The 19,457-nt window shown below is 34.2% G+C and overlaps 1 protein-coding gene across 1 annotated transcript in view; it reads left to right on the top strand.

Moving 5' to 3' along the window:
* LOC101890154 (myb-like protein AA) overlaps window positions 1–15,368 on the top strand; it is an 86,832-nt gene extending 71,464 nt beyond the window's left edge. The window contains exons 3-8 of the mRNA XM_059132171.1: window positions 2,606–3,144; window positions 3,301–3,723; window positions 7,432–7,489; window positions 7,688–7,756; window positions 10,495–11,196; window positions 13,644–15,368. Of these exons, the coding sequence (XP_058988154.1) occupies window positions 3,136–3,144; window positions 3,301–3,723; window positions 7,432–7,489; window positions 7,688–7,756; window positions 10,495–11,196; window positions 13,644–13,759 (1,377 nt within the window). The 5' untranslated portion in view covers window positions 2,606–3,135 and the 3' untranslated portion in view covers window positions 13,760–15,368. The remainder of the gene's footprint in view (window positions 1–2,605; window positions 3,145–3,300; window positions 3,724–7,431; window positions 7,490–7,687; window positions 7,757–10,494; window positions 11,197–13,643) is intronic.
* Window positions 15,369–19,457: the final 4,089 nt, after the last annotated feature.

The raw sequence follows: 19,457 nt of genomic DNA, 5'->3' as shown, positions 1-19,457 counted from the left end.
AATTTGTTTTTATTAAATTGGCAAAATTTACAATTTTACTAAAATATGAGTTTTTTGCCAGTGGTCGGCACCATTTTCCAATGCTCGGCATGTATATTTGCCAGTAGTCGGCATATGCCATTTCATTAAAAAAATATTATTTTTTATATTTAATTTCAAATAGCATAAAACAATGCTGTAATACTAATTCACAGTTTAATTAACTAATTTCGTTTTTAAATAGTGTTTTATTTAATTATCATTCTAAACCAAATGTAGGTAGAAAATCAAGAATAGTATGGATTTTCAATTTAAATAAAAATGAGATTAAATAAAAAAGTAACTTTCTTATATTTGGAATTTGTGAATTGATCTTTTTCCTTTAGATAACCAACATTTTTTTTAAATGCCACCGCTATCTAAAACGTCAAGTAGCTGATTTAAAAAAAAACCTACTTAATTTAGAAAAGTTGATCAAAAAGCACAAATAAAAGCAACTGCCGACTCAAAACAATTTTTTTATTTGAGTAGTTTTTGGATTATTTTTAATACTTTTCTCAAGTTTTGGTGAAATAGGTCAAAAATTACATTTTTTTAGTAATCGGCACCCCCTGCCGACTACTGGCAAATCTATTTTTTTTCTGTTCCTAATGTCGGGATTAAATAATACAACAGAAAAAAGCTTGATTTGCATGTTTTTAATTTATAAAAGTGATCTTCAGACTATTATATACTATTAAAAAATATTTCTGATTCCAAAAGTATTAAATTTAATTTACTTAAATCGATTATTAATTTGACGCCACCATTAATTTTTTCTTTACAAACAAGCACTACCGCACGCGTTGGAAGACACTCACTGACGAAAACCGTTATTCTCCCGTAATAAATGATCGGAGCTCATTGTTATTTTACAGAACGAGAGCAGAGAACACTGTTGACGTTTTTTTACAATTATTTCATTATGTGGTCAATTCCATTTTTAGTTATTTAAGTTTAAATTTCAAAACTGCCGACTACTGGGACATGCCGAACTTAGGCGCACTTACCCTAGCATGATTTTATTTTTCAGTTTAGCAACATTTTCCATTCAAATGAGCTATAATTTGGATTTTATATTTCGTTTAAAATACCGCTCTGTGTGTTATTTAGTTTTTCCACCTCATAATTGAGGTGGAAATAATTACTCTCTTACTCCCATTACCGTAAGATGGGAATTATTTTTTTTTGTCATTTAAATTGTGCATTGGAGACCCAATAAAGTCCATATTTTTTCATTATAGTACATATAATTCAATGACGATTAAATAAATGTTCGGTCCCGTGATACTTTCTAATATTCGTAATTGTTTTCATGTTTCTGCCACAGTTCCCGACTGAATGAGACCGAGTTTGACATTTCGAAATTTATTTCATATCATCCCAAATCTACGTTCCCAACCAATATTCTGTTGGGGGTTACAAATTCAATAGAATACAAAATTTTCTTTTCTAACCACACATTGGGAAAGTGGTGTTGGGGGTACACTACTCGTAATGTGGGGACTATACTCAAATAAATGCCTATGTGGACAATTATCTGTAAGATGGTTCTCTAGCCCAGGGTAGCGTAAATACAATTTTTAAGCCAAATCAATTGATGAATGTGGTCAAAATCAAGATGGGTCCTATTCTAAAAATTGAAATTTTTAGGTCAAATAAATTTTAATGGTATGGGCTGCCACAATAGCTGATGGTCGCTCTCCGCTCGTATTAATCGACCGTGGCATCAGAATAAATGCCAAATATTATCGCGAAAAAAATCTGGAAGGTGAATTGAACATTCCAACAGGACTCAGTATCATCGCATTCAGCACGCGCCACCCAAGAATGAGGTCCCTCGCTTCATTTCCAGCGCCAATGGCCACCAAAATCTCCGGATACCAATCCGTTGGACTATTGTGTCTGGAGTATTTTGGCAATCAAGGTTGGCACTAAAAAATACCAAAATGTCGATCACTTCAAGAAACCACTTCGCCGGGAATGGGCCAAAATAATGCAGAGCAACATTCAGGCAGCGTGTGACGGTTTCACAGCGTTTGAAGGTCGTAATTCTTGCCAAAGGTGAAACTTAGTGCTCTTGGGACATCATCTGGCTTTTTTTAATATTCTAAAGGAATTCCCAGATTTTTGTGGATTTATTGTAACATTTTTAAATACTTTTTGACAAAGTATGGAGGCAACAAATTGGATCTGAAGATACTCCGGGGCATACATTGGATTAAACAATCCATACCATTTATATATCAAAGTTTGGGCGTTCTCTACTCATGTACAACCTACAAGGAGTTGTGTTTCACACTAATTTTCTATAAAGCAATAAGGTTTCAAAAATTGTTTTTGTCAGTCTTCTAAATTACTCCTATCCACATTTTGTGTGCATCAGCTATAATACAATTTTACTTACATCTTCGTTTATAACCTTAAATTTTAAAGCTCATCATAGGATCTTATATTTCTATTGCACAAACAAATATTAAGTGCCCAATTTCATGTCTAAACCGTTGACCTTAAATTTAAAACCATTTGGAAATAACCATGAAAAACTACTTATTCCACTTTTTTTCTTCATTTTCATACTTTCCAGACAATCTAATGAAACTCGCATCTGTCCAGGCGTAAGAACTGACATTATCTACAGCAAAACAGTCTTACAAAAATAAATAACCTTTAAAACCCCCAAAGCAATTTCAACACAAATAAGAGAAGCACATTTACGAACTTTTAACCAGAATCCATTTGACTTGGAACTCTAGTGGACGACGAGGAGGAGTAGGACAAACAAAAAGTGGACATCAAAGAGAAAAATGAGGAAATGCAATAAAAGGCAAAATAAAATGAAACGAGAAAGCACAACAACACAAAAATTACTAATAATAAATCTTAAAGTAAGTTGGGAGATTTAAAAAGCTGTAAACACTTGAGGATACACCTGCGATACGCTTGGATTCGAATTGGAACCAAGACCAAGTGAGCGAGAAATAAAATATAAAAATCAATTTACAAGAAGTGTTGACAACTTTAAGGCGAACTCACACACACACGCACATCAAAGAACACATACACACATATTTAGATATATGTACCCAAAGAAAGCAGCAGCAGATCAAAGAAAACATGTCGAATGTAAGTATAGAAGGTGTTCCTCATGGTTGAACGAACAAACGCTGTGAGGATAATTGGATTTCTTACAGAAAAATTAATTAAAAATAACTCTTTTTGTTTTTCTCTTTTATTTTTTCGAAAAATGCTCAAAACCAACAAACAACGACAAAAACAAAGTTACTTTTCATGGATGAATCGAATGGCAATGGTGTGTATGCAACGTCTGCGACAGCAATTTTAATCAACAATACAAATATCAATAATAATAACAACAACAGCAACAACATTGGACGTGGTAACAGCAATCACAACGGCAATAGCAACAACAACTCGAACAATACACCACCCACTTCGAATAACAAGAGCAATAATTACAACAATAATAATAACAACAATAACAACAGTAGTAGTGGCAGTGGCAACAATATCCACAATTTAATGGCAGCAGCTTCAAATGCAGCCGGCACGGCTGCATGTGCCAATGGAGTCATTCCTCCCCAGCTGCCCACATCACTATCAAATGAAGATCTCAGTCAAAGTCTTTCCGAATACACGGATGCCGATGAAAGCATATCAGCACCGACAGAATTCTTAGCCGAGGTAAGACACATAAGTAAAAAAGCTGTTAGTTCGGCCAGGTCGAACTTTGGTGCAGGGTACCATTTGGAACGAATTTGGCAATTTTCCAAAAAAAAAATAAAATCCGTTAAAAATTCTGTTAATTCTTAGGAATTCCAAATGTAGCCGTTATATTATGATCTATACGACGGCGTGGACCAGCAGAGGCAACTTTTGTCATAAGCCATTACAATAATCAAATACGAAACTTGAAAAAAAAAAATGAAATAAACGCAGGTATTAGGCAGTAGTGTCCATTACGAACTTCAAATACCAAATTTGAAACAATTCCGGTGAATAATATCGCTAAAATCATCCAAATACCGAATATCGGGAGGTACCGTCATATGGGAGCTATACGAAGGCCTGGACCTGCACAGACAATTTTCAGTCTTAGGCTGTAGTAACCATTACGAACTCCAAATACCAAATTTTAAACATTTCCGGTGAATAATGTAGCTTCAATAACCAACATACTGAAAATAGGGAGGTACTATATGGGGATATATCAAAACGTGAACCTACCTAGCCCATTTTCAATACTAAAAGTCCTGCAGACTCAATATAGATTTGAGTAAAATTTTACCAACCTACTTCATCTCGTTCGGAAGCTAGAGTGATTTCCACAGACGGATAGACGGACGGACATCGCTAAATCTACATAGAATTTTATGCTGATCAAGAGTATATACAGGGTGAGATGAAAAAACAGCAACAATTTTCACTTATTTTAATTTTTCCTGAATAGAAGAAAAATTTCGAATTGGTCATCTTTGGCACAAATAATGGCCTTCAAACGGCCAATGAAACCGTCACACACTGCCCGAATGTTGCTCTAAGGTATTTTGACGTGATCGAAACTTTGGTGCCAACCTTGCATTCCAAAAAACTCCAGACACAACAGTCCAACGGATTGGTATCCGGAGATTTTGGTGGCCATTGTGCGCTGGAAATGAAGCGAGGAACCTAATTTTGTAACCATTCTTGGGTATCGCCTGCTGAGTGAGTATACTGATGCCACGGTCGATTAATACGAGCGGAGAGCGACCATTGGCTGTTATGGCGGCCCACACCATCACCATGGCTGACGCTTGAGTTCTGGTGGCCAACCGAAAGCACACATTTTCAGCAGACCTCTTTGGCAAGTAAACACGATCATTTTGTTTGTTTACAAACTGCTGGACAAAGAATGTTTTCTCATCGGAGAAAACCGAATTCGGTAGTTGACGTCTTTCGGCCAAGCGAAGCAACTCTTTGGCTCTTTGAGTCTATTTTCTTCTCGCTGCGGTGTAAGTTTTTGCACTTTTTGGAATTCCAATGGCTTTACCCCGAGCCCATTTTTCAATATTTTCCGAATGGAATATTGCGATATGTTCACACAAAAGATTTATTCACATTTAAATGCTGGAGTGCTCTAACGATAGCCACTTGTGCTTTTCCAGCTAAATATAAAAAAATTACACTATCACGCTTGAATTCCATCAGGAATAACTTTTTTTCTGGAGAATTCTCACCAAAAAGCTTTAGTTCGCTCGTAAACAATATAATGAACTGTCACTGGAATAATTTTAACAGCTGTCGGACGGGTGTCTTTGAAATGACAGCAGTCTGAAGTTGGTTGCACTCACTCTGTACACTTGACTCAAAAACAACATCAAAAGAAATATAAATAAACGAAAATTTGTAAAAATATAGACCTAGAGATAAAGCCACTTAAAGAATTTCCATTTGGGAAAGCAATATCACAAACACATATCTTTGAACCAGAAATACAACTCCAACAAATCCTATAATATTAAGTTACTACTGTTATTCAAATATTTTTATGAGTCAGGAAGGTTATCTTTCACAGATATTTTCTTTAAATGGATTTTTCTCAAAAACCACGTAATATTACATTAAAGCGTTTGTTTGGAATCTCCTCAGCTTTGCTATCTGATTGATTTCATGTTCACAGAACCCTTCATAATGCCTCTTTACATCCACAAAACAAACTTTTTGTTTAATAACCTCTTAAGAAAAAATGTTATGAAGAGGAAAAGTTTTGCGGAAGACCAATGGAAATTATTTTCTTTTTCATGTAAATTTTTTTAAACAAACAGGAAAATCATATTTCTACGTTCGCTTTTTTTCTGCAGAGAGCAATGACTGAGTAAAAATCTATTTGCTGTTGTAATTGTTTAACTTAAAAAAAAACAAGTAAGCAAAGGCTATAGTCGTGAGGGGCCGACCATGCGATACCCTACAACACTATAATGTGGTAGAAGCCAAATCCATTTTGGAAGATTTCGCTTCTGAAATGATGTCACGGAGCACTGCCCAGATATCACCCTTAGCATTTTGGCCAGGGACATTTGCAAAATATTTGCGCACTCCGTCATGCTACTAGTTGTTGTGGTCCATTTTACAGCTAAATATAATGCAATGGTCATCCAAAAAGCTAGAATTCTTCCCTGTCCTTAACTCTCTTTTCAGGCGCGTCGATTGGCTTCAATTGTGTGACCAGAATTTTTTTCGGTTTTTGGTTCATTTAAACCTTTAAATATTTTTCGATCATCTCCAAAAGCAAGAGGCCCCTCCAAATTTAGTCTCATTTGCTTGTCTACGATATTTGACTATATTCGTCTACCCGCTGTTCTCTAACTCTCTAACTTAATGCGAGATTTCGTGTCCGCTGGTTTCCATTTGTGATCTTTATAACGGCTGCAAAATCAGGAACATTTTTAGTTGTTGGTCCATTTCAATCCCTAAATATATTTCGAACATCTTTGAAAACAATGTGCCTAGCCCTTCTGAGCCTAACCCTACCCTTGTGAAAATTTTCGTGAGGATCGGACGATAATTGCAATCAGTATATAATAACCCCAACCTGTGTTATAAGGTGAAGAAAATATTACAAAATATACCCTTCAATATTATAAGTCAAATCGATAAATAATCTTAAAAAATAAGAAAATTTCACAAAATACTGCAAAATCTATATTAACATCATTATTGACATGTTTTTATGCGATTTTTTTTAGATTTTATATTTTTATGCCAAGAGGGTATTCTAAATTGACAAACTTTGTCAAAATCGGTCCAGCCATTCTTGAGATATAAGCATTCTAGCTAACATCCCTTTCCTTCGTATATATAAATTGTATATATTTCGCTATAAACATCTGATATATTTACTATTGGCAACTACGTAATGGTCAGAATTGACCTGTCCGTCTATTTGTGATTTCGCATGGATTAAAAATATTCGCGGTTTAATGGAAAATTTGAGTTTCATTTAATACAAATATTATGATCTATTTCACCCACTAAACATTACCCGATGTGCATCAAAATTGGAAGGCTTCAGCTCAGCCCTAAGTTCTAGCCCCATATTAACTTTCGCTCCCATTGGTCTATTATTGCGACTTGTAGAGCAACTGCTACATCAGAAAAATTATTATTATGCGATCATCTCCAAAAGGCTTCTAGGATCGGGCTATAATTGCGACCTGTAGAGTGATTAAAAATTAACATGGACAGACGGACGGACGGTATGCTATCCGTCAGAAAACAATCGAACTATTCCCTAAAATAATATATTGCGAATGATTATAAATACAGAGATTAACAATCAATATATCCCTCCCATTCTTAATTAGAGTAAAAAATAAAATCCATTTAATGTTATATTATTTTTTCTCATTCCAGTTTCTGTCTTCAGTCATGCTCAAGGATTACAAAAAAGCTTTAAAATATTGCAAGCTAAGTAAGTACCTTTCACCAAAAATGTCAAGACAAAATGGAAGCGCATAAAATTCCATTATTTATATTCAAGACAAATAGAAATATGAGAAACTTTCTAATTAAATAATATTTTATCCTTTTTTTATTATTTTTCTGAACATAATAAATGAATTCTCTACTACTTCTGTATCTGCTTCTTTCTACCTTGTCATCGTTACAGTTTTGCAGTACGAGCCACACAATTCGACAGCAAAGGAATTCTATCCATTGATATTGGACAAATTACGTGGTATGTGTGTACTTCGTAAAAAAGCGGGGTTATCAAATAGGGATGTACGAATGTGTATCGAATCAAATTAGTAAGAATTATTGCCCATTGTAATTGGGGTATAACACATTCGACAAGCATAAAATTATTTTTGACAATTTGGTGCAAAAGTCAAATTTTTCACAAAACTAATTTCCAAATACGAGGCGCTAAACTACAAATAATCCACAAAAATCAGTAAATGTTCTTAGAATGTAAACGATTTTCTCTAAGGAGCCATTCACATCCATAATTTCTTTGGCAAGAAAGTTATTGAATGAAACCGTTTTTTTTTTTTTTTTTTTTTTTTTTTTTTTTTGCGAGAAAATTTGACTTTTTGTCTATTTTCGCACTTCATACTTTTTCAGCAGAGTTAGAGAGATATGAGAAGGTTTGAAATAAAATTTCACTAACATTAATTATGTAAATAAATAAAATTTTGCGGAATATTTAGATATGCAAAGCTTGAACAAAATTGCTAACAAATTTCACGATATCTGAGTGTTGCTTTAACTAATTTCGACGGAGGTACCAGAGGTGTTCTCACCACAACTAAGTTTGATAAAAACATTAGTATTATTAAAAACATTAATATTATATTACCCTCAGCCAATGTTCGACTATTTAAAAATATTTTGACTTCTGTTATGAATATTCAAACTCTTGACTCTCTACGGAGTGGGAATGGCCCAATATTGTCCATTTCGTATCGGAGTTAAATAAATATGATATAAATATTGGGATGTTCCATATTTGGACTGTCTTGGTTACCTCCTTCACTTTATATGAAATATGTGATAATACAGATAAAAATATTGTTATGGCGAAAATTATAAGAAAATCGAAAATTTATATCCAATTCATGGGATATCACAAATTCCATATTCATCTCAGGTTTCTGGTTGAGAGACATATATTTGGATATAGCAAGTTGTAAAGAATCGCTGAGTTGTTTCGCAATATGGCATATAAATGTATTGAAAATTGTGACCCTTTTGTCGGTGAGGTACCAGAAGGGGTCCGCAGATATATAATATCTTTAAAACAGATCTTGTTTTAGCAAAAGTGTTTGTATGTGTAAAATTTAAAGAGATGCTTATTTCGTCTTCTTTGTTTTTCAAAATCTTGAACCCTATGTGGGGCAAGCCGCAAAATAAACGGTCCGATCTGTGCAATCTTTACAACAGATCTTATATTGATGGAAATATTGAGATGTGATAAGTCTAAATGGAATATGATGCCAATTTCGCGTTTTATGAGCTTAATGGATATTCCAAATTTCGACCTTTTGTGGAGGAAGTACCAGAAGGAGTGGACCGATATATTCCGTCTTAACGCCAGATCTTGGGTTCATAAAATATTAGGATGTGGGGAAATTGAAGACAATCGGACACCTACATCACATTTTATAAGAGTGGTAATTATTCAAAATTTTGACCCTTTGTGAGGTAGTTACTTGATAGAGTAGACCGATATTGTCCATTTTCGCACCAAGCACTGACGCAAATATTAGGATTTGCAAAGTTAGAGCAAAATTGGATTATTGTTTCCCTTTCTGTACACATTTTTTTACAATTTTGACCGGTTGTTGGGGAGCTAACAGAAGGAGTGAACCGATATATTTCATCTTCACACCAGACCTTGGTTCAATATAAATATTGGGATTTGTGAAATTTGAAAACAATCGGACTCCAACATCAAATTTTATAAGTTGTAATTACTCAAAATGTTGACCCTTTGTGGGGAAGGTACTTGATGAAGTGGACCGATATTGCCCATTTTTTCACCTGACATAGCACTGACGCAAATATTAGGATTTGCAAAGTTGGAGCAAAATCAGATTATAGTTTCTTTTTCTGTGCAGAAAATACATATTTTTGAAAATTTCCATCTTTTGTTATGGAGGTGGAGGTATTTGATGGATTAGATCGATATCGCCCATTTTCGCACCTGACCTAGCACTGACGCAAATATAAGAATTTGCAAAGTTTGAGTAAAATCAGATTATCATTTCTCTTTCTGTGTAAAAAAATACTTTTGAAAATTTCGACCTTTTGTGGGGTAGGTACCAGAAGGAGTGGACCGATATATTTCATCCTAACGCCAGACCTTGGGTTGATAATATTATTGGGATGTGTGAAATTTGAAGACATCACATTTTATAAGAGTTGTAATTATTCAAATTTTTGAATCGCTACATCGACTCCAAATGCTCTGAAACTGATTTGTTCCAAAGAGACCTAGGATCTTAAACCGTTATTTCGACTAGGCACCATATGGCTGAGGATATAAAAATATTACCATGTGCATCAAAATCATATCGGGATTATTATTTATTGACATTTTTAGCTTCTGACGGAGATATTGGAAAGAGAGAGCCAGTAATACCGATCTTCGAACTCAATACGATGCATCAAGTGTGGACCAAATCGTATGCCAATTTCGAGAATTATCGTTCGCACCAGGCAGACTGACGTACATCTCCAGAACAGCAACAAAAAATATCCTGAAGCAGATTTTATCCAAAGAGATATGGGGTTCGAAATAGTCTAAATAATAAAAAGGACGTTTTACAACCATTCTTCTTTGATAACCCCATCAAGTATAGAGATACAAAAGATACCCTAATGAATTGAACGCCTTGAAATTTGTTTTGATTTTGTTTTTTGTTTATGCTTCTCTTTCTATTAAATAACAACATCAACAACAAACCAAAAAAGGTGCCACCTCTAGTGACAGTGACGAAAACTACAATAAATCATCTTCCTCACCGGAATTAATACTGGAAGCACCATCATCAGATCCTTCGGCGGGAGAAAGTGATGAACAGGAAGCTTTGGCTGGTGAGGAAAAGCTACATCGTCAGCATATACGGCGACCGCATTTGCCAGACTTAGGTATAGCTGAGGGCATTTTAGATCCCAATTCAAATGTGAGCAGCAACAGCAATAGCATTGAAGACGACGATGATGTGGACGAGGAGGAGGAAGAGGGTGCAGGTGGTGTTCTAAGCAGTGGCTCGGTAGGCGTTAGTCTAAGTGATTCCGTAGATGCTGATGACGACGAGGATGATGGAGAAGATGCTGACGACGACGATGATGATGACCGTGACGATGATGACGATGACATCATGAGCAGCAGTGGCGATGATTTGCCCGTTGATGAACATCAGGTCATTGTGGGCGATGTCCTGGACATAGATAACTCAGGTAATGCATGTGGCGGCGAAGGTGCTGATGGTGTAGCTTTAAATGGTTCAAATTCATCACGAAATTCTTCGAGTGGTGGTAAAATTAGTAGCCGCAGTGACAATACGACACACTCGTATTCGAGTTTATTGCTGGAGGAAGAAGATGATATAGTGCCTGCAAATCTACACTTTCCCAAGGATTTTAACACACCTGATTTGGATGTTAGCAATGGTGAGTAGTAATGCCGCCTGTGGCACACAATTTGTTACAGGGGTTACCAAGAGTTCCACTTGACATTTGCAAGAAAATTGTAAATTCAATTTTGTAAACATGGCAAGCGTAAGAACAAGCATTTTATAACACACACATACATAAGTTAACAAATTGTGTATGGTGACATGTGCTAAAATATTCATTGAGTTACAGGAAAAGTTGAAAATAACAAAATTACATTTTAGAGAATTTGGGGAATAAAATTCAGTACAAAGGAAATCTGTACAGGGTGAGATAAAAAAAACTGCAACAAGGTCAAAAGCCATAATTTTATATACATTTTTTTTTAATTTTAATGAATGAAATCAAAAAAATTCGGAAATAACATCAAATTTTACAAAATGTTTAGATTTGTTTGAATTGGCCACCTTTGGGACGAATTATGGCCTGCAAACGGCCAATTAAACTGCCCGAATATTGCTCTGTGGTATTTTGCCCCATTTCCGGCGAAGCGCTTTCTTGAGGTGAACGACACTTTGGTATTTTTTAGTTCCAACCTTGCTTTCCAAAATACTCCAGACACAATAGCCCATCGGATTGGTATCCGGAGATTTGGTGGCTATTGTGCGCTGGAAATGAAGCGAGGAACCTGATTTTGTAACCATTCTTGGGTTGCACGTGCTGAGTGCGATGGTGCTTGAGTCCTGTTGGAACGGCCAAGGTCTGCGGCCAAAATGTTTGCGCGCCCAAGGCTTTAATACACCCTCCAGAATATTTTCGCGATAATATTCGGCATTTATTTTGATCGATTAATACGAGAGGAGAGCGACCATCGGCTGTTATGGCACCCATCACCATAGCCGGCGCTTGAGTTTTGGTGGCCAACCATTTTCAGCTGGACTCTTTGACAATTAAACACGATTATCTAATTTGTTTGCAAACTGCTGGACAACGAATGTTTTCTCATCGGAGAAAACCAAATTCCGCAGTTCACCACTTTCGGCCAAACGAAGCAACTCTTTAGCTCTTTTGAGTCTATTTTCTTTCTGTTGAGGTGTAATTTCTTGCATTTTTTGGAATTTCAATGGCTTTACCCCGAGCTCATTTTTCAATATTTACCGAATGGAATATTGCGATATGTTCAGCTTACGAGCCATTTTTCTGCCACTGCGACGCGGATTTCAATCCAGTCGCTTCTTTACTTGTCAACCCATTTCTACTGATGTTGCTGTTTTCTTTCGGCCACTTTCTTGCCGTCAGGCTACGCTACCAGTATCACGGTAACGAGCCATGGTACGAGACACAGAAGATTTATTCACATTTAAATCCTGGAGTGCTCTAATGATAGCCACTTCTGGTTTTCCAGCCAAATATAAAGAAATCACACTATCACGCTTGAATTCCAGCACAAATAACTTTTTTCTAGAAAAATCTCACCAAAATGCTTTTGTTTGATTTGAAACAATATAATGAGCTGTCACTGGAATAATTTTAAGACCTGTCGGATGAGTGGCTTGGAAATAACAGTAGTCTGAAGTTGGTTGCATTTGGACTCAACATTATTGCACTCAGTACACGCCACCTAAGAATGGTTGCAAAATTAGGTTCCTCGCTTCATTTCCAGCGCACACCAAAATCTCCGGATACCAATCCGTTGGTCTATTGTGCCTGGAGTATTTTGGAAAGCAAGGTTGGCACTAAAAAATACCAAAGTGTCGATCACCCCAAGCAAGCGCTTCGCCGGGAATGGGCCGAAATACCGCAGAGCAACTTTCAGGCAGCGTGTAACGGTTTCCTTGGCCGTTTGAAGGCCATTATTCGTGCCAAACCTTACCTTATTCTAAAATTTGATGCTATTTTCGACATTTTTTGCTTTCAGTAAAAAAATATGGCTTTTGACTTTATTGGAGTTTTTTTTATCTCACCCTGTATGTTTTTTCCTATGTCCGTTTGTTTAAATATATTTTGTCTTGGGTTATGATAATATTCAAAATGTCTCCCGTTCATGGGGGAGATACTTAAGAAGTGGACCAATATAGTCCATTTCTCACCTTAACAGCTTCAGACTATGTTGACTACTTTCTTCGCTTTATATGAAATATGTGTATCATAGATGGTCCGTCAGACAGTTTTTCAGGTTTTCAACTGTCAAAAAGTTGTATACGTCGGAAATGTCATACCTTAAAAAAGTATATAACTTCATAAACATCTCAAAATATTGTAAAATTCCACGAACAACTTCGAAGTTGGTTGATCAAATTTTAGGTCGCATTATTGAACCTTGGTGATCATAATAACGAGAGTTTCCTTGTGTACATTTTCCAATTTTTTTCTGAGTTACCACAAATGAAAAATATCTTATCAAAATATCTTAAATGCCAATAATTTGCTTTTTGCACTAGTCATACTTTAAAATTAATACCAAGCCTTATTAAAATTATAAATGTTTGTTTATTTATTTTTAGGTAATAAAATTCCCTCAACATCCTGCAGTGATTCGGAATCACCAACAGAACCGCTGACACAAAGATTAGCAGCCATTTTACGCTCAAAGTGTGGTGTTTCAAATACTAATGGTTAGAAATACTCCCAACACTCCCTGGATGGCATATATGTTAAAAAAATATTAAGTGTAAATGAAATATATAGTATATATACAAAATATGTCTATAATCGAAAATTATATAAACAAACACTCACACACAGTAACACAGCATTCAACAATATTTTTGGCTAACCTATTATTATTATTATTGAAATACTTTTATCAATTTAATTTTTCTCTTTCCTTCAGTAATAATAAAATTTAATGCAAACTAAATTGTTATCATATTCCAATCATTGTGGAGTATAATAATATATATATTTTTTTGTTACAATAACAACATTTTGCACACACATACACATAACAAGAAAATTATAAATGTTTATGTGTATTGATATTAATCAACTTATACTCAATATTAACTTTATTATATACTAACTTACTTAATATCTCAATTTTTGTGGACTTATTTAATTTAGAACAATATTTTACGGTACTTATATATGAAAACACATGTATACTTAATTCAACGTATTTATAGTCTATCTAATATCGGATGTACAGCTGGTCGTCAACATAACGTGTAATGTTCTCATAGTTTTAGTTTTTGTGTGTCTTAGTGTTGTTAACAAATACGTCATGAAGATGTAAATTGGGCGTCATATTTTTTGAAAATATTTTGTTTTTTGAAACATATTCTAAGAACAAAAATGATATTCCAGTTTTTTTTAGACTAGCATGTTGACCAGTTAAATTATTATTATATTTTTTTTATTTAGAGAGCTTATACACGGCCTATATATGTAGAAGCCGATTCAGATATTTGCTTTAATAATATACACATATTTATATAAATATATTTAGATATTAGGTTCTGCCTTGTCTACCTTAATATTTATTTAGTTTATTTAGCTAATGACAATGGATAAAAAAGAAATTTTTTATATTGTATGGATTTAATACTTGGTATAATAATTACAGCCCAGCTGATTAGCCTCTATAGTAACACTAATGTCAAATTTCGACATGACGTTTTGTGTTTTACCTCCATTTCTGGATATACAATAGGTATACACTTTCTTATATAAAATTTCATTGCAGTTCAAATTTAATTTTTTTTTTACCTAATAAGAAAAAAATGCTGTCATACTTTGCAAAACACATGGTGCGGAAACTTTTTTTCGCGGTGAAGGAACAGCGACACCACATATGTTGATATAGTCGTATTTTTCATGTTTCCCAAAATTCCAAAATAGTTTGGTTGCAATTTGAAAGGGAAGTTGCTTTCTTCATTCATAACGATTGTTTGAAGTGTTGAGAGATTTGGACCTACAGCTAACAATTATACATTCAGAGGAATGATATTAAGGCATTAAAATTAAATATCTTAAGAACTATTTTTCTGCATTTTAAATTTTAAAAATCCGCATTCCAAACAAAGATAAATTTTGTAAAATTAAAATAATTTATTGAGAAATATTTTTTATTAACATTTTTGGACATATAACTCTGAAACTTGTATTACCTAAAAAAACAAATTTTGTATGCGTTTGTTATTACGTTAGTTGTACAACAACACTTGTTGTTATCTTTATTATTATTCTACCATGGATCTAATACAGCATTTTGTTGTTCCTTCCAAAATAAGAAAGCTTTAGTTTAGATTGTTAGTTTTACCAGCATTTTTTTTTTTTTTTTTTTTTTTTTGAATGAAATTATTGGATGGAAACAAAAAATATGGAAAATAGCATCAAATTTCAGAATAAGTTTAGATTTGTTCCAATTGGTAACCTTTGGCACGAACGCTGTCGAATGTTGCTTTGCGGTATTTCGACCCATTTCCGGCGAAGCACTTGCTTGAGGTGCCAACCTGGTTTTCCAAAATACTCCAGGCACAATTTCTTTTTTTACCAACGGATTGGTATCAAGAGATTTTGGTGGCCATTGTGCGCTGCAAACAAAGCGAGAAAACTCATTTTGTAACCATTCTTGGGTGGCGCGTGCTGACTGCGATGGTGCTGAGTCCTGCTGGAATGTCCAATGTCGGCGTCCAAAATTTTTGCATGCCCAACCTTTGGCATGAACGGCCAATAAAACAGTCACACGCTGCCGAATGTTGCTCTGCGGTATTTCGATCCATTTCCGGCGAAGCACTTGCTTGAGGTGCCAACTTGGCTTTCCAAAATACTCCAGGCACAATAGTCCAACGGATTGGTATCCAGAGATTTTGGTGGCCATTGTGCGCTGCAAACGAAGAGAGAAACCTCATTTTGTAACCATTGTTGGGTGGCGCGTGCTGAGTGCGATGGTGCTGAGTCCTGCTGGAATGTCCAATGTCTGCGGCAAAAATTTTTGCATTGCCCAATGCTCTAATACACCCTCCAGAATATTTTCGCGATAATATTCGGCATTTATTCTGATGCCACGGACGATTAATACGAGCGGAGAGCAACCATCGGCACAATCATTATGGCCGGCGCTTGAGTTCTGGTGGCCAACCGAAGTTGCACATTTTCAGCTGACCTCTTTGGCAAGTAAACACTACCATTTTGTTTGTTTACAAACTGCTGGACAACGAATGTTTTCTCATCGGTGAAAACCAAATTCGGCAGTTCACCACTTTCGATAAAGCGAAGCAACTCTTTAGCTCTTTTGAGTCTATTTTTTTCTGTTGCAGTGTAAGTTCTTGCACTTTTTGGAATTTCAATGGCTTTACCCCGAACTCATTTTTCAATATTTGGTGAATGGAATATTGTGATATGTTCAGCTCACAAGCCATTTTTCGGCCACTTTACTCCTCGAATCATTTCCGCTGATGTCGCTGTTCTCTTCCGTCCACTTCCTTGACGTCGGAATACGCAACCAGTATCACGGTAACGAGCGATGGTACGAGACACAGAAGATTTATTCACATTTAAATGCAGGAGTGCTCTAACGATAGCCACTTGTGGTTTTCCAGCCAAATAAAAAGAAATCACACTTTCACGCTTGAATTCCATCACGAATAACTTTTTTCTGGAAAATTCTCACCAAAATGCGATTGTAAACAATATATGGAACTGTCACTGGAATAATTTTAACAGCTGTCGGACGTGTAGCTCAGAAATGATTGCAGTCTGAAGTTGGTTGCAGTTTTTTCATCTCACCCTGTACACAGCTCGTATATATGTGTGTGTATTGTTTTGAATTAAAAATTAAATATTTAAAAATTATTTCAAATTTAGATGCAACAAAACTACATATTTTCCACTTTAACGGGCAACAAAATGTATTATTTTGGAATGAAACGACATTGTCCCTATACCTGGGATTCAATTTTGTAGAGATCCCTAATATTTCATTCATATTTTGTGGCTTTTCCCCAATATAGTAATTTTGTGAAAAGAGTAAAATAAAAAAAACAAAAACCAATTGTTGCATGTTTTCCGAGTAAGCCAGCCAGCCGATGACTTAAGCCAGTTAGAAAAGTGTTTTATGTATTCTCACCTAAAGATTCCGGTAAAGAGTTGAATTTTCATTGTTTTTTCGAAGTTGAGCAACCTTTCTTGTTGAGCCCAATATTTTTAGCTTACTGGTAATGCACGGAATTTACAGGTGTCATTTTGTTGGAAAACTGCTAAGGCAGAGTGTGTGTGATTGTTAGGAATGCGGAAAATGGAACACTCGGCTACAAAATTTTTGCTGGGTATTGGGTTGCCTCCTAATATTTATTATTTCGAAAGTTTTATCTTCGATTTTTAATTGAATTGGATGTTGTTTGCCATTTTAGGTTCTTATTGAATTAAAATAGACCTAATAACATATTTTAGTGTTGCATTATAAGGTAACGATAGATTCTGAAGGCCCTGGCCATATTTGCCAACGAAAGTGGCTACAGTTTGAAATTATAATATGTAGAACATGGAATGGCCCTATACAACGCTGTTCCCCCAAAAGACCCATTTTGACGTTACTGGTAGAAAACTGTCCTTGGAAATGTATTCCAAAACCAATTTTCACTTTAAAAAATTTTGTTTAAATTTTGTTTAATTCCATTGATGAAAAAATGTCTATTTAATATATATCCAAAAATATATTGTATATTTCCCGCATCCATTGTCAAAAAGTAATACATTAAAGTAAATTATTTGCATTACACAATATATTTATGCATATTTTAGCCAAAGACTACATATGTATTTATATTAAAGTAAAAAACCTATATATCACTCATGTAAAGGAACTTTTTAACTATTAGAAAAACATATCGTACAAACCTACAAAAAAAAGACAAAAACCAATAACACTTTAAAAACAAAACTCAACATGAAAAAAAATATTAAACATTTTTTGTACAGTTTTATTTGTGCAAAATAAGTATTGGCATATTTTTTGAAAACCTTACCATGTCCCATTAATTTTTTTTGTAAACAAAAAAAAAATCCAGGACTATAAAATCTAGAATTAAATAAAAAACCAACAACAACAAACAAGATTGATATGAAATCTAATTTCCCAATATTACAGAAATTCCTTCCCTCCCAGAAAAAATTAAAAATGTAAATGAATCGATCTAGACAAAACAATTTTTGAGTGTCTAGTATAAACACTAAAAAAACGCACTGACTTTATTTAAATGATATTACAGAAATTCGATTCCTAGAATAGCCTGGATATTCTCAGAAAGTAAAAGAAAAAACGAAACATTTAGATATAGATAGTACTCAATAAAGTACGCAATACATAAAATGTATGTAAAAATTATTAACTGCTAAACTCAAACAATATATACACGAAGAAACCAAAACAAACAAAAAAAAAGAAAATGTACCCAAAACTTATAAATGGTCCAAAACAATAATACTTTGAGAAAACTAAAAACAAAACTCTAACATGAATTAAATGTATATATTTTTCGTAAAAGAAAATTAAGAACTAATAATAAAAAGTGTACTCAAACCACATATAAAACCAAATTATATATGTAACAAAATAATCATATATAATGGCAGCATATACTACAAAACAATACGGAGACACAATAAAGCAAAATAAATAGAAAATACAAATTTATATTCTTGAAAGGTAAAATCTACATACAAACATATATAACAACTTCAATAGAAAACTATATACACACACGGTCCCATTATTAACAGAAAATCCCCAAAAAAAAATAAATAAATACTTAAAAACATATATTCAAATATTTAATAAAACAGAACAATAATCATATTAAAAAAAACAGAAAACAAAAATAAACTGAATGATTTAATGAAACGATAACAACAACCACAGCAGCAGCAACATGAACAAAGAGTTTTATATAGAAAATAGAAAGACTTAAATGTTAGTGAATAAGTTAATGTTTTTTTGTTAACACCAATAACAACAGCAAACATCTACAAAATTGTACTGGCAAATCAAATAAATCTCATTTCCACATAAACCGAAAAATCTCAATGCAAAAATCCAAATTAAAATACATATATTTTCTGTCTCAAAAATCGAAAATATCCGATAAGAATCGAATTGAAATATCTGTTTTGGTATATCATCAGATTTTTGGAAATTAATTGAACAACATCATGATGTAAATCGATAAGAAAGAAATTCAAAAATAAAAACACACATCTAAAGAAAGCTGGAATCTTGGTTGTATTTCATTTTTTTATGAAAGGTTAACGCAAGGTGAGTTATTAAATAAGTAAAAAAAGCGATAAATTTGACCAGGCCGAACCTTGAATACCCTCCA

This window comes from Musca domestica, unplaced genomic scaffold (genome assembly GCF_030504385.1).
Source record: "Musca domestica strain aabys unplaced genomic scaffold, Musca_domestica.polishedcontigs.V.1.1 112, whole genome shotgun sequence".
In the NCBI taxonomy this organism is placed as follows: domain Eukaryota; kingdom Metazoa; phylum Arthropoda; class Insecta; order Diptera; family Muscidae; genus Musca; species Musca domestica.
This window is presented reverse-complemented; position numbering and strand designations above follow the sequence as displayed.